Source organism: Siniperca chuatsi, linkage group LG13, assembly GCF_020085105.1.
Source record: "Siniperca chuatsi isolate FFG_IHB_CAS linkage group LG13, ASM2008510v1, whole genome shotgun sequence".
Taxonomy (NCBI): Eukaryota; Metazoa; Chordata; class Actinopteri; order Centrarchiformes; family Sinipercidae; genus Siniperca; species Siniperca chuatsi.
The window spans coordinates 23,157,800-23,180,055 of record NC_058054.1 but is presented as its reverse complement, the minus strand read 5'-3'; the positions used below and the strand labels follow the sequence as shown (position 1 = coordinate 23,180,055).

General features: G+C 40.1%; 1 protein-coding gene across 1 annotated transcript; it reads left to right on the top strand.

Annotated features, from left to right (window-relative positions):
* The first annotated feature begins 248 nt into the window (after nt 1-248).
* Nucleotides 249-14,122, top strand: lrrc24 (leucine rich repeat containing 24). Its single transcript, XM_044220136.1, has 6 exons — nt 249-583; nt 679-736; nt 9,160-9,354; nt 10,279-10,557; nt 10,880-11,048; nt 12,019-14,122. Exons 3-6 carry the CDS (start codon nt 9,193-9,195, stop codon nt 13,263-13,265), a joined length of 1,857 nt encoding a protein of 618 aa, XP_044076071.1. The 5' UTR covers nt 249-583; nt 679-736; nt 9,160-9,192; the 3' UTR covers nt 13,266-14,122.
* Nucleotides 14,123-22,256: the final 8,134 nt, after the last annotated feature.

Sequence of the window (22,256 nt, the reverse complement as noted above, 5' to 3'; positions counted from 1 at the left end):
AGTGACGCTGCTCATCCTGGTTCATTTAATTACACTTAAAGTGAAATGTAACAACCGGTTCCGGGCAGTGATGAGACCACCGAATTTATGTTTTGAAAGTGAATGAACGAGATTATAGAACCCCCCAACAAACACACACACACACACACCACCACCACCACCCCCTTCCCTCTCTCTACCTCTTTCTCTCAGTCATCCACAGAGAGAGAAAGAGAGAGAGAGAGAAAGAGAGAGAGAGAGAGAGAGAGAGAGAGAGAGGGGAGGGAGTCAGCTCAAGCAGGGATAATTAGAGGAGTGGGTCACTATTGGAAGACAACATCCGCGTTGAGGGAAAAGCTAGGGGAAAAAAGGGAAAACGAATCAAAGCCGCAGAACAATATCAGAGGAGGGAGATAAGAGTCTAAGTCGGCCACCCTTAGCGCTGACGTCCAGGCAGATGCGAGCAGCTTCCTCCGGCTCTCAGCATCAATGGACGAGCTCAGCCTGTGTGGACTCTAAACCGCTGCCCAGTCAGGAGCGAGTGGAAAAAGCGAACAGAGCGGAGGGAGGGAAACAATGGCTCATCTATCTGCAGTGATTTGAAGTGGGATTCATCTCTTTTTAAATATATATATATATATATATATATATATATATATATATATATATATATATATATATATATTTTTGTGTTCCAAGTCGCCCGAGCAAGTGAGGAGACCGCTGCCAAGATCAAGTCCACGCACGCAGGGAAACGGTAGGTCGCAGTTGTGTGTTGGGGAAAAGGGGGACAGTGTGCGCTCCGGATAGTAACACAGAGGTTCTCAAATGTTGTTTGTCAGGGACCCCAGTTATGTAGGCAGAATTTAGGATCACGTAGCCTACTCACGTTTGATATCATTTAATCCCAAAGACCACATAATGGAAGATTGTTTTTGTTTATGCATATTGAAGTACAGAACTGTCTGCAGTGTACTTTGGGAGATTGTAGTATGAGAGTGGAACAAAGGATCTGACATCTTATGTGTTTTGTAACTAGGATTATATCATGTTGAAAGAAGTTAAAGTGAAATGATATATATATATATTATGCTCAGTTGCCCTTTTATTAGGTACACCTGTATAATCTCAAGCAGTCCAATACAACAGCCCTGCTGTAAAATCTATCTTTAGGAAGCTCATAATGTGAAATGTATAAATCCAGTTACTGTATATGCTTATTACTGAGGTCATAGTTAAAGGCGGTGTTGTCCTGGACTACGTTATTTTGAGAAATGTTTGGGATGAGAGATTTTTTTTGTCCTCTCCATTTACATGCATGAGGGGGTCAGAATATTAGAAACACTCAATATAATGCAGTCCAGTACAACACCATCACTATGATCTCACTGCTAAAACATATAATTGAATTAACACCTATGTGACAGTGTCAACAAACACTGAACATTATAGGCATCATAACAGTAGACTTTATGGCAGAACAGTTGTATTGGATTGCATTAGACTGTACAGGTGTACCTAATAAAGTGGACACTGAGTGTATGTATTGATACAACTCATTCATTGCAGGGCTGTTGTTTTAGACTGCATTCGTTTTGGTGAGGTGTACCTAATAAACTGGCAGCTGAGTCTGTATCTACTTATATCCTGTAATACGAACTAACTATGCTGTTGTGTTGTTGTTACGAAATGGTCTCGCTGTTTCTCTTATCAATGCCCAACTCAAAAGGTGGTTTATTAAAAAAAAAGAAATTCATAACAAATGCGTCACAGCAGTGACCCGGGACTTAAAACTGTCTATAGTTTGTCCCATCGTGCTGCAGTGCTACAGCACTAAAACAGCTGTCTTAATCTGAGAATACAACTTAGAGACACACTAAACCAGTTTCACCGCAGAGCCAATGTATATTCACATCACATGGGAATATTAAAGTGATACTGTTGTGATGGAAAAAAATGAAGTACAATAAGATCACTGCTGAGCACAGCACACACCCTACGGGAATCTGGCAGGGATATTACAGTGACACTATGGGAGATGCCAGGAAGATAAAGTGTGATTAGATCACTACAAGCTTACTATTACATACTATCTGTCCCTACAGGAAGACCATCATGTTATCTCTTTCTGACTTCTCAGTGTCACAGTTTCTTCCTTAACGTCAGAGTTTTAATGCACGTCCCTCTGGTTAATTGCTATTCTGCACATGAAGCAGTGTGGAGCCAAACAGCGGGCCCCCTGGATAGGACCTTGTTTGTTTAACTCCGAGGGTGGGGTTTCTGTCTTGTGTGGACAGATCCGTATGGACAAGTTGACTTCTTACGCCTGCAGAGATCTTTAATTTTTCATTGGCTACTGTCTGCCAGACAATGATGACTGAAATCTCTCTTGGCTGTAATTGTATAGCATCCCCGATTCTGGCTTCACTTGAGAACGATATGGGCAGACGGCAAAGATCAGCTGAAGTAAGAAATGCGTGAGAAAAAAAAAAGAGGGAAAAAAAAAACGGCTTTTACAGTTTCATTATTTCTTGTCTATATGCCAGACTTCCCAGATAACCACAATATAGGCTACATGCCAGAGTGTAATTTGACATCCATCTGACATCCATCACTTGCAGTCAGAAGATGCTGTCACGTCCATGGCAACAAAAAAACATAATTTATGAGGATTCAATGACTCCTCCCGCAGACACTACTGCACACCCAATATTACTGAAATGCAATATAGCAGGATGATAAGCAATCGTTATCGAAGCATTGCAAAGCATTCATTTCATTTTTACACACACACACACACACACACACACACACACACACACTTTTATTGCTGCTTGAGTAATACCTGCACTTTCAACTGAACTGCCATAAAAAGGAGTAATATTTACAATTCAGATTCACCCATCTGGAACATTGGGGGGAATACAATAAGGCAACAGCTTAAAAGAAAACAGAATCAAATACAAATTCATTCATGTGAATACTGAAAATATTAAAATGGAGGGGATTGTTCTGCCTCTCAATAGAGGAGGATGTGACTCCCCTTCATCCATCTTTCAACCTGTCTGATCTCATCCATCCATTACAATGTGAAGCAAAACTACCGAGCAACCGTCAAATGTGATTGGTGTGTGCGTGTCCACTTTTGCGTCCATGATTACTACACACTCCTACTCCCCCAGTCAGTGACACATAAGAATGGGTGAACAGTGGGGTGCAACCAGATTGATGAAAATGGAGCAAAAGAAACATAAAAATCAAACCACTTATTCTGCTCTGACATAATCCACTGACTCATAAATTCTGCAGCCCGTCAGATGAAGCTACTGTGAATGAAATTGCTCTGATCGATTGCATCAACCAACCAAAGACAATTAGAATGGACAGCGTGCAGGTGTACGTGTGCGAGAGAGACTAGAGAAAACTGGCATTTGAAAAGATGCGACACAAGAAATCATGAGGAAAACGCAGGGTAAGTGTCAGACAGGTGATGTTGAAACAGAGATTCTTTTGAAATGTGAAGAGCAGGAAACACTGCCAGTTGCATTTCAATTCATACGAAATTTACGAAACCAGCATGTTTACTAAATGCCTGAATACAATGAGTGACAGAGACACCCATATAGAAACACAGACCATGATTGATGTCTCATTCACTTTCACTGGTTTTCTAAAAGTGTGGATAATTATCACTTTAAAGGGATAGTTTGGCATTTTGGGAAATATGCTTATTTGCTTTCTTGCCACCGAAAATTCCACTTTCCGGCATCTCCACTGGTTTCCTGGCAACCTCACAGACAACAAGACTCCAGGAAGTCACGGCGGCGAGTTCAGAATACAACCTCCTGTAAAACTTGTCATTTATTTTTCCCCTGGATTTTGATACCTTTCAACAGAGCCATGCTAGCTTTTTCCCCTTTTCCGGTCTTTATGCTAAGCTAAGCTAGCCGGCTGCTGGTTGTAGCTTCATATTAACGGACATTCATGAGAGTGGTATGGATCTTCTTATCTAACTCTCTTCAAAGCGAATAAGTGTATTATTAGTTAAATGTTAAACTATTCCTTTAATAGTTGGGCTTATCATAGATTGTTAACGATGCACAGATGATTACTCCTGTCCATTTTGGATATCATTTTCTAATAAGGCTAATGTTAAAAATATATTAATACAAACTTAATACGTTGTTAATAACTGGATTTTGGTCCAGATCTTCTGCAGCCCATTTCCAGAGGATAAATTTCATGCAGTCAAATCAGTCAAAGGGATTTTTCATAACCTGGCAACCCATAAAATGCTTAATAATGGCTTATAACTGGCTTATATAATTTATTAAGCTCTAGTAAATGACTTATTAAACATTGATAAAGCCATTATTTACTATTTATAAATAATTTATCATTATTTAAGGGTGTGTTATTTAAAGTGGTGCCCAAAATTTACAGAAGTAATCCTCTCTACATTATAAGCAATTTATGAAAGCCTCAAACTACTGTATTAAAGAGATAAATATACAGATTGTTAGAGAACCAATAAAGGTGTGTTTCTTTGTCACTCATTATATTCAGGCACGTAGACATCCCAATTTATGAAACTGCTGCAAGCAGTTTCATAAATTGGGATGTCTTATTAAAAGTGCCTTATTAGAAAGTGGTACCCTATTTTGTATTATATTAATTTTTATCTGTATAAATGTATTCCTCTCCAAAATCCTTGTGATTTCTGTGCGTAACACAATAGTTGTTTTGAAGTCATTGATTTTTTACACAGCTTTTGCAATGTTGCCTCTGTTTAGTCACGCAGAAGAAGAACTGTATTTTAGAAGAAAAAAAACACAGAATAACAAAAAAGAAAGTCACAAGGCTAAAGGAGGTTTAAAGTCTCTTTCTCTCTGCCCCCCTTCCTGGACAGTGAGTGCGTAGAAGTAAATCTTGTGTGGAAAATGGCTATTGATTATTCAGTCATACAGTTGCCATTGTGCTTTTACTTCTCAATTATCAGTCGCAAATCAAATTGGACTGCAAGACTTCCAACACAATAAACGTGGTGAACCTTAATAGGCATTATGTGTTCATTTGTCTAAATAATTCTGCTTATGCTTGAAGTAACTGTGCTGCTGTTCACTGTGCATGGAGGAAGTGTGACTGGTACCATAGCTATAGCCTGTATAGCATCATATTGCCCCAGACAAAATCAGAGTTTCTGGGTTGCTTTGAGCCTCTGTGCAGGTTATATCAATAACCTTTGAGCTTTTCTGCTGGCCAGCTTACATTACCACCAACAACATCGCAGACTGACCTGTCACATCAGTTTATCGTGTGAACTCTTAAAAAACAAAGATTTATCGAGTTTGTTTGAGCACGGGGAGACAGAGTGAGGGTTTTAGACTGAATGCTCCGCTGGGAGAAGTAGCAGAGTGGTGCCGCTGCTCAGAGGGTGATTCTGCTTGAGGGAGTTTGACAGTGACACACACACATACACACACACACACACACACACAAGCATCTCAGCAATAAGTAAAATGCGCTTTACTTTGTTTCAACACAGACATTTACAAATGCAGTCCCAATCCACACACACACACCCCACATCAGCTTTTATGGTGAAAATCAATCAGCCCAGCTGGACAGAGTAGTAGTGGAAAAATAAAGAAATCAATGCAGGCTTATTAACTGAGCAGAGCTTCCTGTAATGCTGACGCAAAAATACGTGTGAGTGTGCGTATATGGCTGCCAGTTTGTATCTTGGTCTGTGTCTGTGAATGATGATGGCTGCTGCTGGATGCTGGCAAGTGCATAAGCATGTGTGTGTCTTCCTGTGTGTGTGTGTGTGTGTGTGTGTGTGTGTGTGTCTGCCAGTAAGAGTGTGTGTCCCTGAATGTCGGTGGCCAGTGCTTGTGTACAAGTGTTACTTTGTAGGCGTGCTCTGCTTGTTTATGAGCGCGGGCGCGCGTGTGTGTGTGCGTGTGTGTTTTTGTGTGCATGCTTGAGACTATCGCTCAAAGTCAGTGTGTTACTCTTGGGTTAGTGCCACAGTGTTCTCCCTGTGCCTTGGCCTCAGTCTATTTGTGGACAAAAGGATGCTCTGAGACAAATGATTTAGCACCTGTCAGTCAGAGCAGAAGGACGAGAGATGAGAAAAGAAAGAGGTCAGAGACAGGGAAAGGGAAAATGATGGAAGCTTTCAGAGAAACCATGAAGGGAGCAGGAGAGTAAAAAGGGAGAAAGGGGAAAGGAGGGGAAAAAGGTCAAGCTGGAGAAAGAGAGAGTTGGACTAAAAGAGAATTTACGATTTAGCTCTGGGTCATCACATAGCTCAAGTTCCTGTGAGCAATTTTCCCCAGGAAATGACAGCTTCTATTTTGGTGGAGTTGTTTGCCTAACACCAGCCCACAGGAACTGTGCCTGGCCTTCGGGCACAGACCTTCCCTCATAACAACCTCAAGAGTTACCATAACAACGGAAGAGGCCGACCTGCACCACGGGCAGCACAGGGATATGAACTTTGCTTGTGCCTCCAGCACTCTGGCTGTCTGCTGCACCTCCGACACATCAACACCTACCCTCCTTGAAAAAATAAGAGAAAATAATGCGGCGAATTTTGCGGTGCTGTAAATGTTTGGCCAGCCAGGCTGTGATTGTTCAGCAGAGGATGATTTGTTTGGGGCGTGAAAACAAACCGCTATGTCAAGAAGAAAGAGACAACTGTAATTTCAGAAACGCCCAAATAAACAAACGCCAATCTGTTCTGAAGTCCAGTGCAAAATAATGTTTGCAGAGACGCAGTGTGTGGATGCATGTTAGGAGGTAGATGCTGATACTGAATGCTGAACACGCTTTGTGTGATGTGCAGTTTATTAGATTTCCTTTGGCATTTGTTGACTGACATCTACCCTGGCAGGTCTTTCCAGCCGCTCTCCTTTAACTCTAAAATCTATGTACACAACATTAAGCTCTAATCATCCTATTTACACATTTTCACACAGTCAATAGCGATGTATTGCTGACCTCGTTTTTTAAAACCAAACAAAGCAGCTGCCTCTATGAAAACGTCAACAGTGCCGAGAGCGGCTTAGCTAACAAGCATCTGATTGTGCAGATTACGCATGTTCCGCAGAGGATTACTGAGACTGAAATGAACAAATTGACCTCTTACCAGTGAAATCCCACATCAGCATGACAAAAGATGAGAGTCAAGCACAGTGAGGGCAAACTGAATCTGAAATAGCAGAGCATATACTGTAAGACAAGCAGCTTTATTTAAAGAAACCACTCCCTGAATGCTGTTGTATTTTTGTCATCATCTTCTCTCTGTTTGCAGACCCTGATAACTCCATAGGTTATCCTTGTCTCTACATCTCATCAGCCTCTTCCGAACACTGAATGCGTGCCACAATTGCCGCTCAGGCTTTTTAAAGACAGAGTAACACCGAAATGAGCAGAAAAATGCATAAGCTATTTTCTCTACCTGGCAGGGTGTCATTTGCATTGATGTTGGGCTCATATTCTCACAACAAATATCAGACTGTGCATCCTGTTCTGTGTGTATTATTAGCCGAGGGCAAGCGAGTGTGTTCCTCTCTGGTTCCCTTCTCACACTTTTCAAGCAAGTCAAAGCTATTTAAAAGTCATCTCTCACTATGAGAAGTAACAAAAGCTCAATGACAGACCAAGGCCTTATTCAAAATTCAATTTATGTGCTTTCTCTCCCCAACAATAGAAATGCATAATTTCTCTCCACGCTTGTTTGGAGAGTTTCTAGAGAGGAAATGGCATGCTTTTGTTAATAAGTGTCTCTCTCTGTTTTTGCTGAGAGAAGAAGATTGAACAGCTTATGTGGGTCACATTGTATTAATCTAACTGGCTATCCTCGTAAATGCACTCTAAATCAAACATGTCATTAAAATCCAGTTCATTGCTCATTTGCTTAATGCAATGTGGCTGCACTGAGAAAGACTTCTCAGCCACTGAAATAGTGATCCTAGTGCTTTTGCACTTAGGTATTAAATTACTGGTCTGGATTATAACACTACAAATGAAACACGCTTGGTATCAATCTGACAGAACATTTCAAACAGCCTGCAAACGGAATATTTATCAGTCACATTTTGTATGGACCCTTTCATCACTTAGCTGTAATGAGATCTGTGTGCATTCTAATAATTAATAAACTAGATGATCTCCAAATCATTCAAAGCGAGATGTAAATGCTATCAATTATCTGTCTGGGTGATTCTGCAATCTTAAGCAAACTAGAAATTTCACATGACAGACAAGCTTAATGGGATATGGAGACACGGCCGGGGTGCACATGAATGTTTTATAACAATATGAGACTTTAGATTGGATCAGTGAGATGTCTGCTTCTCTACTGGAAGAAGATTCTCTAGAACGAGGCAGGCGGCTCAGCAAAGCACAATAAATCTACCTGCTGTCACTGGAGCAGAATGACGGGCTCAGTGTGACATTTCGACATGTATTATATCTCCAACCCTGCAGTATCTTCACTGCTGGGCTACACAATGTTGGACAGCAAGTCTGAGGTCGTTTTGATGTGAACAGTCGAGCGGAACAATAAATCCCCTCCGGTCTGTATAGAAATAAAAAAAAGTGCACGGATGAGTTGCTCAGTGATGGGGTTATATCAAAGGAAGATATTGCTGTAAGGTGCAGCAAGCAGCCAACGCTGATGTTTATGATCAGATGATTAGAACTGGTTTCTGAGATTATAGGGGTCAAAACGGAGCCTCTGTCTCTTTGCTGTACATTTGCACATGAGTGTGTGTCTTTGTAAGACAAAGAGAGAGACAATAATAGAGGGAGAGTATGAGTGTGTTTGTGCATGCATTAAAAAGACAAGAGAAAGGTCCTTGAGGCAACCTGCACATCTTTTATCACATCTTTAATTAATTTAAGCCCATAATAGAAGCTGCTGCAATTCCACTGAATAGACACAGTTGAATGGAAAACAGGCAGGGATGAGGAGATACACTTATTCTGCCTTTATCAATTCTCCCTTGCCATTTCACAGTCATCTGCTTATACAACATATCTGCAGCCACTGTCAATCTTTGCTTTGAGGATGAAATATATTACCGTGAAGGAAAAAGGGTTGTTGTTGTTGTAACTGAGTTGAGTGATTGATGCTTACTTTCCTCTCTTTCTTCCCCCTTCTCTCCCCAGATTTTGTCTCTGAGGGTCTACTGTAAAACCACCATGGCCCTCTTGTGGTTCTCCAGACTCGCCCTGATCATCCTGGCCTGCATCCCTCGACCATCTCTGGGATGCCCCTCCGGCTGTCGCTGCTACAGCCTCACAATGGAGTGCGGATCTCTTGGGATCAAAGAAATTCCACAGGGTGCCCCGTCTGTCACCGAGGTCAGCTGGCCAATCGACAATAAGTTAGGGCACTAGCTGCCAGTGCATTGCAGCTGACCCCTTCTCCCGCATCACTGGTTTTGACTCCCTCTCTGATCCATTCTTATTACCCTGAAATGATTGTGGTTAATCAATTCGCTGTGACCCTCTTTGATGTAAGCCTGAGGGAGGGGCAGCGCTATTGGCTGTGTAATTATTCATTCTTGCTCAGAAAGTGACTCCCACACACCCTCTGATCATCTGTTGAGAAGATGTTTAACATTACACCATCTTTTCCACTTGGGTTCAGGCCCCCCAGCATTACTGCAGCTCATGAATATTAATGGGAAGCATGTTCCGGATAAATGGTTCCATTAACCTCAATCAGCAGGTCTATCTCGTCGATCGTACTTTACCTCATGGCCCTTGTTTGCTTCTTTGAAAAAATCACCAATGAATGCAATCAAGCAAACAGCCATGCATTATGGATCAAACACACACTCTCGTGTAGCTCCAATCACTCAAACATTTTTTTGTTTGAAGATGTTTGCTGACAAGGCTCTGTGATTTCTGCAACATTTGCCAAAAAGAACTGAACCACTAAAAAGGCAAAAATGCTGCACAACCAATATTGTCAGAGTCATTATTATCATGACCCTGAACTAGCTCATTCCACATTGTTTATATTGCACACATTAATATATATCCAAAGCTCTGCACAGCCCGGTGAGTACAGATAGCTCTCAAAGCAGCCCCGTTGTTAATGTAATCTCTCCATGGTTAATACATTCTTCTACCCAGTGAGCACAGCATTGCAACAGGCCACGCTCACTTTCTTGTACAAAACAAAACATCAATTCAAACATCACATCCCCTCCTCTGTGTCTCTAATGCAATCAATTTGTGATCACTCTACTAATTTCATTTGCTCTGTCTCCCCTGCAGACTATCTTCCTCCAGGACAACGCTATAGTGCAGATCCGTCTTCAGGACCTGACTCAGCTCAGCAGCCTCCATTACCTCTACCTTCAGAATAATAGCATCTCAGCCCTGGAGCCTGGGGCGTTTCTCAGCCAGGGGCAGCTGCTGGAGCTGGCCCTCAATGGCAACCTCATCCACCTGGTCACCCCCGACATGTTTCGGGGTCTGGAGCACCTACGGATCCTGTACCTCGCCGGAAACCAGATCACTCGAGTGCAGGACTACACCTTCAGGGGACTGCAGGTTGGTGAGCTGAGATAAAGGAATGAATAGATGGATGGATGGATAAATGGATAGATGGACAGCAATGTTTAATGCTCATTTTCTTTTAAGCGTTCCAAAAACCTTACCCCATGCTTTTTTATGGATTATATGGAATGACGTCTGCAACTGTAAATCCAATTCATGGCTGTCTGACTAATCCCTACTATACAGTAATACAGTACAGACTGAGTCAGGTGGAATTGAGTCATCCTGTCTTTACATTTGACGTTTCTTTTCCTCTTCTTAACTTGCGCGTTTCACATTTTCCTTCCTCTGCTTTATGTCTTTTTGCTGTCTGCAGCGTCTGCAGGAACTCCACCTGCAGGAAAACAGCATAGAGCTGCTAGCAGAACAAGCTCTGTCTGGCTTGTCATCTCTAGCCCTGCTGGACCTCAGCAGAAATCACCTCCGCACCCTGGGAGCCTCATCCCTCAAACCGCTCGTCAGCCTGCAGGTGCTCCGTGTCACAGGTAGGCAGAGCTAGGACTGAATTCCTAGAGTACATTATGTCTTACTGTAATATTGCATAATTCTCCAAGATTGAATTTAAGTCAAAGTGCCTTGAAAAATGCTCCCATAACACAATTTTGAACAACTGACACTGCCTGAGAATGCACTGCCACCGCCACTTCTTTTCTTTCGGTTTTGTGTGTTTTGTCAGTGTTTTGTGTAAATATAATGAAGCTAACTTTCACTGTGAAGATCCCATTAGAATCAGACCTAAACTGAACCTGAAACTGCACTGTCATTACCCATATGTGTGAGTGGATGTAGGTGGGTGGATTTGTTTAAAGAGGTTCACTTTGAATTCAGCAAGTCTTTTTTAACATTTCTACAATAGCATTGTATTCCTTGATGTTAACATGCCGTGGTTTTTCTACTTATTTGTTGCAACACTAGAACAAGGAATTAACATTTCTATTGCCTGAGATTGAATCAGTAGCGGAATTAATTCCATTAACATCAGTCTGCAACAACCATTCTTATGTCTGCAAGAGAATGCACTGCCACAGCCACAACCCATCAGACTCTTTTCAATGAAAATTAAGTGCCCTTAAACACAGTTTACATACCTCAAACATAATTTGAAAGAATAAATTGAAGGAAGAGCCTCTGAAAAAGGAACCTCCTAACCAGGACAATTATTCCTGCAATGGCGCCAAAAGAGCAAAAAAAAATGTTTTTATTTATCATAAGCAAAATATATGTGTTTATCAAAGAATATCACCTCCATCTCCTTATCGTCATTGACAGTTGGAGATTGCTCAGTTTTCATGGAGTTGTAGATGTTCAAATTTCCATTTTTTTTTAGCACTTTAAGGTATTCTCTGCCATATTGATGTTTCAAAGTTAATTCTTGACCTTGGAAACAGCAGCTGACAAAACCATACACTTGTTTTATGTATGTTTCCCTTGTCTGCTTCCATTCCTCATCTGCAGAAAACCCATGGCGCTGTGATTGTGCTCTGGGCTGGCTGAGAACCTGGATTAGCGAAGACGGACAGCGTCTGTTGAGCTCTGCCGAACAGCGTCGGCTGATGTGCTCTGAACCACCTCGCCTCTCCCACCTCAGCCTGGTGGAGGTGGCTCCCAACAGCCTGGTCTGCATCCCCCCGGTGGTGCAGCTCGAGCCCAGTCACCTGACTGTGCGACTAGGGGAGAGCCTCCGAGTCTCCTGCCAGGCCTCGGGCTACCCTCAGCCTCAGGTGACCTGGAAGAAAGCCTCCCACGGCAAGCCCCAGTTATCACCTCGAGGCCTGGTTCAAGAGCTGGGACCCAATGGTGAACTCTTCAGGCCTGGGACTGGAGGAGTGGTGACAGCCCTGCCCAGCAGTGGAGGAATCAAGGTTGGAGGTGTTGGAGGAATCCAGGGGCTTGTGCGTGGGACTGAGGAGGGTGGCGAGAGGGACAGCTTTGATCCGGACATGGGCAGTGGTATGCTGTTCCTCAGCAATGTGACTGTAGCGCATGCTGGGCGCTATGAGTGTGAAGCCTGGAACCCTGGTGGTGTAGCTAGAGTTACCTTTCATCTGGCTGTCAACATGTCCTCTTCTTCATATTCATCGCAGTTCTGGCCTCGTTTCAACACACACTCCTTTGTTTCCTCTTCATCTAACTCCTTCTATCAGCCAGAGGTTCTGGATGTTAGCCAGGAGCCCCTCTATGAACAGGACAGCATGGACTTCAATGCTCTGGGCCCTGCTACGCAGACCGCCATTGCTGTTGGGATCTCCTTGCTGGCGCTCACTGCTGTTCTCCTCTTGATCATGATCTACACGCGTCACCAGCAGTGCCGCAAAGAGGAAGGAGGCTCCTACTGTACCAGCAAGGAAGAGAGCATCCTCTATGTGAACGACTATTCTGACGGACCCACCACCTTTGCGCAGCTGGAGGAGTACCGCGACGACCACGGTCATGAGATGTACGTACTCAACAGAACCAAGCCTGTCTTGGGCTCCACTTCATCCAGGTGTCCCATGATGAGCGGGTTCGTCCAGCAGAGGGGTATGAAGGAGGCTCTCCTGGACCACGAAATGGTGCAGACACTGACCAAATCAGGGGGAATGGGGCTTCGCAGAAACCCAGCAGATGGAGGAGAGGGACCCTTAACAACAGACCCAGAAGAGCTCTTCCTCAGTCAAAGCCTCCTCTTCGGATCACAGGTTGCCTACGAGATCCACTGCTAAGAGGTTTTAATTGTGTTCTAACATGAAACAGTATGTTGATGGACTTAATAAAAGACATTAAAGGAAATCACCTTGGTGCAATGATTTGAAGCATCAGATTATCATGTGGTCTTCAAAAGAGGGGAGAGCCTCAGTTAGTGGTTGCTGAGGGAAACCTGGATCACAATCAGCCTCTCAGAGATTGATTGTATGACATTGAGATGGGATGGACAGTAATAATTAAAGGGAAAATAACAGCTGAACCATTCCCTTCTGTCTCCAAATCCACCCTTTAAAAATAATTAGTAAGTGGCTAACAGTATCAGAAATGGTTAGTATGACAGTTCATCTTAATCCTCACAAAAGAGGCTGAGACTGTGCAGCACATAGTGGCAACTAACGATATGGAATAAGACAGTGATTCATATTTTGCATTTATTCTTTTCTTTAGGTTTTGTTTTGTGTGTTTTGTCAGTGTTTTGTGTAAATATAATGAAGCTAACTTTCACTGTGAAGTACAGTTGTTTTGTGGACCCTGTTGCAGATCCCATTAGAATTAGACCTAAACCGAACCTGAAACTGCATTGTCATTACCCATATGTGTGAGTGGATGTGGGTGGGTGGCTTTGTTTAAAGAGGTTCATTTTGAATTCAGTTCAAGTCTTTTTAAACATTTCTACCATAGCATTGTATTCCTTGATGTTAACATGTTGTGGTTTTTCTACTTATTTGTTGCAACACCAGAACAAGGAATTAACATTTCCATTGCCTGAAATTTGGAATTAATTCCATTAACATCGGTCTGTAACAACCATTCTAATGTGAATATTGTACATTTTGTCTTCGGTTTCTACATAATAAAATGTATTTTAAAAGATTGAATGTTTATTTTCTTACAAGGTCACCAGTCGCTTTAACACAGCGGTTCTGCTAATTCTATAGTCAAACTGTATCTTAAAAGCTTATTGTTTTTCTCTGTTTTCTTATGCTTGCCTTCAACCCATGAAATGTAGCAGGTGAGTGTGAAAGATATGTTTTTATAGAGAGACTGAGGCTTTCAGTCACTGTAGAGGTCAGTCTGTGAGAGGAACATGGCTCATAAACTCTTTATTCTTTCCCTCTGCTGCTAAGCACTGTAGTATCAGATGTGCTTTCAGAGCTACTTGTGGACTAAGATAGGAGAGTGCTATTGGAAATGTGTTTTGAACGCCAAATAATCTTCTTCGTACCCAGTCAGAGAGCCATATTGATTCACATTCAAAAACATGTCAATAATCTTTTAAAATGACTGCTATTTCAGTTTTTATGGTTGTATCCCTCAGTTGTATTCCATGCCATAGTTATTTGAGAACTCAATAAGAAACACAACTGAAGGACATGTTCCCCATCAAAAAACTGTATTTTATTAATAATACTGCCAGTCATAGGCACTATATAGCATCACTCCAATGCCAGTATGTTAAGTGACGTAAAACACTTAATTAGAAACGCATTTAATCTGTTTCGATGGTGACAAACTTACCATTTGCAATTGCTGTAAATTTGACAAACCTCTTTGACATATATTAATACAGAGATAAGGTATTGCAATAATTTGCTGTACATGTGAGCATGCAGATAAATCTAATTTAAAGGAATAGTTCAACTTTTTTAGGATTTTAAACAGGAAAGAAAAAAAGCTTTTTGCAAATTATATATGTAATTATGAAAGAAACAGTCATGCAAACATTTCCTAATAAGCTTATTTGCTTTCTTTCAGAGAGTTAGATGAGAAGATTGATACTACTTTCATGTCTGTGTGTTAAGTATAAAGCTGGAGCCAGGAGGTGATTATCCTAACTTAAAGGGACAGCTCACCCCAAAATCAAAAATGTTTTTCCTCTTACCTGTAGTGCTATTTATCCATCTAGATTGTTTTGGTGTGATTTGCTTAGTTTTGGAGATATCGGCTATAGAGATGTCTGCATTTTTTGAATATTATGTGATTATGTGGCACTCGGCTTGTGGTGCTTAAAGCGCCAAAAAAATGCATTTCAAAAACTCGGCAACGCACACCAAAACAATCTAGATGGATAAATAGCACTAAGAGGAAAAATATGTATTTTCGATTTTGGGGTGAACTGTCCCTGGAAGACTGGAACCGGGGGAAACAGCTAGCCTGGCTGTCTCCAAAGTTCAAAAATATGCCTACAAACACCTCTAAAGCTGACTTATTAACACATTGTATCTCATTTGTTTAATCTGTACATAAACAGTGATGTAAAAACGACAAATTGTGAGCCTCAGGGAGTTATGTAGTATAACTCTATCTTGCCGAACAACAATCCGGGCGCAATGGTTTTGCGTATTGATGTCAGAGTGAAGTTTCCAGGCAACCAGCCCTTTGCTGGGCAGAAGTGTTTGGTGAATAGATTAACTGTTGTTCGTCAAGAAATAGTTACAACATGTACTGTAACTCCCCCTAAGACCACAAATTGTTGCTTTCGCATTTCTGTTTTAACAAACAAGATTAAACCTGTTAGTTATTAAGATTTAGAGACCTGTTAAGTGTAATTTTGAGAGCCATGCTAGCTAGTTTTCCCCTGCTTCCAGTCTTTATGCCAAGCTAGGCTAATTGCCTCCTGGCTCCAACTTCGTACAAAGTATTGATCTTCTCATTCAACTCTCAGAAAGAAAGCGAATAAGTATATTTCCCAAAATGTTGAACTATTGCTATAATAGTGGCAAATCAGAAAATTATAGATTGCATTGAAACATACATACACACAACTCTGTATGTACAGATTCAAAAGCAGCCTCACAGCAGACAGCTGAGCTAATACCAGGGACAAAAGTAAAACATTCCCCAAACACTGGGAAAAAAAACAGACCTGACCGAAGCCCATCACAACAGCTCCTTATCACAGCTGAAGATGTATTATGCAACCCATCTCACACAATGAAATGTGAAACACTCTTATTCCACTTGTCCTATGAAGCAAATGGATTTCCTTTGTGTCTACTGTGATATAATTCTCAGGCTGTGTCATTACATGTCCAACAAAGCCTATGGTTGTCATGGGCACAATGGCAAAAGCTCAAAATGTTCAGTTTTTGATGGGACTAACAGCTTGATTGTCATTCTGAGGTGTGTCTGATATTTTGTACAACACCTCTATCAGTGAATACATGCCGAGTGTACTAAATAGTTGTTTCATTTTTATATAGTGTGCACCTCCTCTAATCACTCCACATTATTTTCACAGATCCCCACCAGTGTACCTGCAGGCGTGTGCTGTTGATTAGAGACCTCCATAATTGATTTAACAGCCAGAAAATTATGCAAAAATAATACTAATCATAGCAGTAATGTGAAAATCAGGGTTTTAATGTACTGCTGCTGCTAAGAGCACCCCACTAAGAAGCACAGTACATGTACAACCTTTTGCAAAATGCACTAGCACTTTGTAAAGCAACATAGGTCATTGTATATGGGACATGGTGGATTATTCAACCATTTTTGATGCAGAAAGAGGTCTATGGCTTAAGATTTAGTATTAAAGAATATGAAAAACACATTTTAGAGCTGTTTTCAAAATCTGAATATGTTTTATATGCTTGTGGGGGAGATTACAGTTTTGGTTTGGGGTATTAAAACCATTCACTGTACAATCATAATACACATTCACTCAACATAGAAAATGGGTGTATCTTTATTGCTGGGATTCTGTACCAATCAGATTCTGGTTTCCCTCTTTATAGCTGCCTGTGATGATTTTTTTTTTTTTTTTTTTTTTTTTACAAATCTACCTTCTTTCAAGTATCCATTCTCATCTCTCTTTCGAACTTGGTACAACACAAGGGAATGAATTTTAGTATGAGGTCAAATATGAGACATCTGGTGCTGAATTACTGATGCATTTATACCTGGCCTCTACAATGGCCTTTTCCAGAAGAAAACTTACAACGTTCGGTGTCACTAACTTTATTCACAGATGTCGTCCTTGCATTTTTGTTTTGGATGAATGCAGCTTTGATGCCATGTTGAATGATGTTGAAATTATGTTTGGCACTGTGAATCCATTCAAATATTTTCATATTTAACAATTTTATTCATCTAAAATATATATTAGAGCAGGCATCTAAATGATTGAATGCATGTGTGCCACAGTAGTATCATTAGAGACAGCAATCAACCCCCTTGTGTGTTGATTCAAGTCCTACGTTAATGATATGTTTTTCAATGTACTATTTGATTATAGTCCCCAATAGAAAGTATAGTTTTGCTTGAATGTAGAATTGTATGCATGGTCATTTTTATTCAGGGCATGAATAAACAGCCTGTGATTTCTCGCCCAGGATTACATGATTTAAAGCCGGAAAATCAATTCAAGTCAAAACTATATTTTTTAAACCAACAATATGTCTTTCAAACAGACAACAGATATTAAAATCTAAGAAATACCTCTCTTTTTCCCCCCACAGAAAGCCTACAGGGCTGGCAGATTCGAAAAAATTAGAAAAAAAATGTCAATGAATCAAACTGATCTTCAGTGTCTTGCTTGATATCTACAGACCAATTTTTTCTTCTTTTGTTGTGCTTTCTGTTCTAATGGACCTGAGTTCTTCACAACACGAACAGTAATTGGTCACCTGTGGAAAAGACTGTTTGGCAGTAGTGCAAAAACATCTATTAATGACTTTTCACAATGTGCATGCAATCATAATGGTGCAGCATATTTGGTTTGTTTATAGTAACAACTGACTGAGTGTCTCATGGCTACTTATTATATATTGTACATATTGTATCATTATTATTATTATCATGAGTCTCTAATAATGAGTAGATGTCATTCTGCATTTCACAGTTTTTCACCAGCTTGGCATAATTCAACAGTGATTTCCAACCAGGAGTACTACCCCAAGGGGTACTTCAGTAGTGCCAGGCGGTACATCGTAGAGTAGGTAAGTTGGCTGGTTGTAGGGTAGCTCCACTACTTTGAAAAAATAGAAATTACTTTTTCATTTGAAAAATAATATCCACATATTGAGTCAGCTGTAACACCTGCACACTATGTGTTGCGATTGAGAGTAGTTGAAACAGCTAAAACTAACACATAAATGATGGGAATAGAGTCATAAAACAGTCATAAAAAGTAATGGATAAACAGTTAGCCTAAACAGTTAGCTAAAAGTAATGGATAAACAGCTAAAATAGTTAGCTAAAAGTTAACAGTTATAATAGTTGACATATTTCAACCATCTTTTCATTACTTTTAGCCAACTATTGCAACTGTTAATTACTAGCTATTCAACCATTTACTTTTAGCTAACTATTTCAACCATTTTTCCATTACTTATAGCTAACTATTTCAACTGTTAAATACTTTTAGCAAACTATTTCCGCCATTTACCCATTACCTTTAGCTAACTATTTCAACCATTTATCCATTTCTTTTAGCTAACTATTTCAGCTGTTTATCCCTTACTTTTAGCTAACTATTTAGGCTAACTGTTTATCAATTACTTTTAGCTAACTATTACAACTGTTAACTTTTAGCTAACTATTTCAGCTGTTCATCCATTACTTTTAGCTAACTTTCTATGGTGAACATTTTCATGAGCTCTGATGCTAACATATCAGTAGAGTGAGGCAAATAAGTTCTTAACATTAATTGCCTTCTTCACGATCACTAAACCATCTGATTTATCAACATGAATTAAAACACATCTTTTCACCCAACTATGTAATATAAGATATATATTTAACTGATAACATAATTTGGAATAATTAGGTTGTTACATAATAAGCACATGTCATAGAAACACTGGACTGGAGTGTAATAGTGTAACTGAGCAGATGAGAATGTGATTGTGTTTGGATGAAGAAATATTATGATATCATATTGTTATAAACACATAATAAAACACAAATACCAACACATTGACCAGTCACCATGACTGTTATAAGAGTAAGAACTGATCTCATTAGCGCTGCTAAGACTGCTGTAGAAGAAAGTCTCTCATTTTCTTCCAGCTCTGTCAGTCGTTATATTATAAAACTGGTCAAATTGCTCAAATGTAGGCGCAAGCTGATCACAAGTAGCCTAGCAGATGTCCATCTACACAATGCAACACATTCCCACTTCCAGTGTAGATAGGAAGTTAAAAGACAAAATAACGGATTCTGAGTAAGAAGGTCAGAGCCTTATATAATTAATAGTGTTAAATGACATCCAGTTTAAAATCAATTCAAATGAAGACATTTGGAACATGATGCGTGGTGTTGATAAAATTGTTCTTCAGTTCATCTGACAGGGCTGTGTGTACGTCAGACTTGGGAATCACTGTAATACAGTATAAAGTACCTCATGTGGTGAGTAAAGAATAAACCTGGCTGCAATTAAATGATTTCCTATCCCACGTCATTGTTTTCAGTAGACTGTAAATAAAATCTAGGTGAAACCTGTAGTTGTCTTAGTGACACTGATGGAAATGATATTCTTGCACCAGCGTGTGTCCTTCATCCCTCACCGTCACGGTGGCTGCTTCCTTCCCATCATCCCTCAGTAGGCGAATGTCATATAGTGAAATGTGAACGGCTGTGCGGTTTCGCAGACCTTGGCAGTGCTTCTGATAACTGCTAAGTATCGAGCCACTGAACAGTGATGCTGCCTTCCTTTGTTCCACTCAGTCTAATGCTGACCACCGACACATATGGGCCATAGACACAAACATAATCCATATGTTAAGAGAGGTTAACAAGAAAGTCAACTGCTTTGTCATTGGAAGGTGGGTACATTTAGACAAGTATACTGCTATTGTTAAGTAGAAATCTTAAAAATGTTAGGAAGAATAACAGCCTTTTTGATGGATCATACACATTTTTTAGTTTGCCTAATTCTAATGCGATTTGAAAAGGTTTCAGAAAACCAGGAGGACAACTGTCTCATTTTGCAGAGCACCATGTAATTCTTCAAAAGAGGCATTAGCATTAAAATAACAAGCAGGAGTTTTCGAAAGAACAAAAACAACGATCCCTTGCATATAAATAGCAAAGGCCTGATGTCTCTATATCTTTAACCCTTTAACACCCACTCCACTTGTTGGGGTGGTCCACCTAAACTAAAACAAATGGACTAGTTTTGGTTGTTAGACCCTTGCAATGAATTTGGACATAAAGTTTTCAAGGATTTATTACATTGTTGGACTACCAGGAAGGCCTCCTGGAAGGCTCGTGCCTTTAAGGCGCCCAACTTGGTTTTGTTTGGTTTGTTTTTTGGTGTTTTTTGGTCTGATTGTGTTTAGGTTATCCATTGTTCCTGTTACAGATAGTTTTAGGTTAGCACCCACAGTCCCATAGCATCCAACACTCACCCCTCATCACTGACTGCTGTTATCTTCAGTAAATTACTTGTTTACTTAAATGGTTGGTGTGTGAACCTCCCTTCTGTGCTCCTGAACTAGCCAGGCATAACAGAGATGAGTGGATTTTGAACTTACATTGTTAGGTGTCCAGAAAAATGACTCCAAATGAATTCTTTATTGGTCCATGTCTGCCAGATGTGTAAACAGGAAACTGTTTGCTAACACCATACCAACTTTATAAAGTGATATCAGATATTGTGTTTTAAGCTTGTTCCTCCACCCCAAAGTGGCCAAAAAAATCAATGAATGCTTAAAGCTTTAAGGTTTCAGATTTAAACTCTGCCATGCATTGTACCTGGATTAATTATACAACAGGGCATTCTTTTTGAAAATGACCACAATGACTGAAAAAGTATCTTATATACTGATGCACAGATTACATATTCATGTCATCTTTTCAGCAGTCTGCAAATGTTCTACATAGTGCTAGCATCCCTAGGGCAGAGGGAGTGGGTGGTGAATCTGCAACGATATTAGTGGTATAAATGCATACTGTATTTAAACATATGCAGCAACAATGTTTTATAATTCATTGTTCTATAATCATACAAAATGTTTCAAAGTGTGCTACACTGTAGCCCTGCAATGAGGGAGCGAATCAAGAGCACTACAGTACAGTGTGTTGTCCCGGAAAACATTAGGCCCCTGCTGAGCTGGAGCTGTACTCATGATAAAATTACTCTGTGTTATTTTCCTGAGTGTAACATAAAATCCATGGGCACCGTTAGCCTCTAAATGACCAAACTCACCTTAATATCCACTTATACACACACAGCTGATCAAAATTAAGTTGTTGCACCAATAAATTGTGCAGTGCCAATGGTACTACAGAAGCATGAAATAGATATTGATCCTGTTATGTGCTTCTATTTTCTTCAGCATCTTCTCTCTAGCAGGGGTTGTAGATGTGAGGCATTTACTATAGTCAACGGTAATTATCCAACAACACTCTACTTATATTTTCTTTGATTTTATGAGAATTGCAGTTTATGGTGAAGGTACAAGTAAACTTTTGCATGTTACATGATAAATAACCTATTTCAAAAGTATGTTTGAAGACTTTTAAGGTCAGTCTGCCAAATATAAAAACATCATGTTTGTTCTTAATAATGAACTCTTTTAATTATAATCTAATAATTTACTCCACAATGCAGAATACTTGAGGAGTTTGATAGCACTTTGCAGATGCAGCGTCTGTCAGTAGTGCAAGTGAATCTTCTTTCTGGAGCAGAAAGGTTTTTATATGCAAATAACCAATATCAGGGATTCATATATATTTGATATTTGAGGTTTCTGAAATCCAACATTATCAGTGAGTGCACTGTTAGGACTTACATCAAACTTGTCTAAGTCAGACGCTAAGGCTGACACAAATAACAGTTATCGCTCAATATTTTTCAAGTTCAGTAAATGTTTCACAGATAATTGATTTATATTATTCAAGGGCAGTCAGGCAAATCGATGTAAACTGTAACTGAATTGTACTTCTGGTGTTTTTCTGTGTCTGAATATGGAAAACAGTTGTGTACCAGTATTCAAATGTTCACTTTTGAAAGTAGTTCAGCAGTTGTCTTCTTCCAAGAACATTGCAAGAGGCAGCAGCTC

Excerpts from the sequence above, each read along its gene's own strand:
- lrrc24 (XM_044220136.1), top strand. The coding sequence starts at position 9,193 with ATGGCCCTCTTGTGGTTCTCCAGACTCGCCCTGATCATCCTGGCCTGC. Across the intron at positions 9,355-10,278 it reads GTGCCCCGTCTGTCACCGAG|ACTATCTTCCTCCAGGACAA; the intron begins GTCAGCTGGCCA and ends TCTCCCCTGCAG. Across the intron at positions 10,558-10,879 it reads ACACCTTCAGGGGACTGCAG|CGTCTGCAGGAACTCCACCT; the intron begins GTTGGTGAGCTG and ends TGCTGTCTGCAG.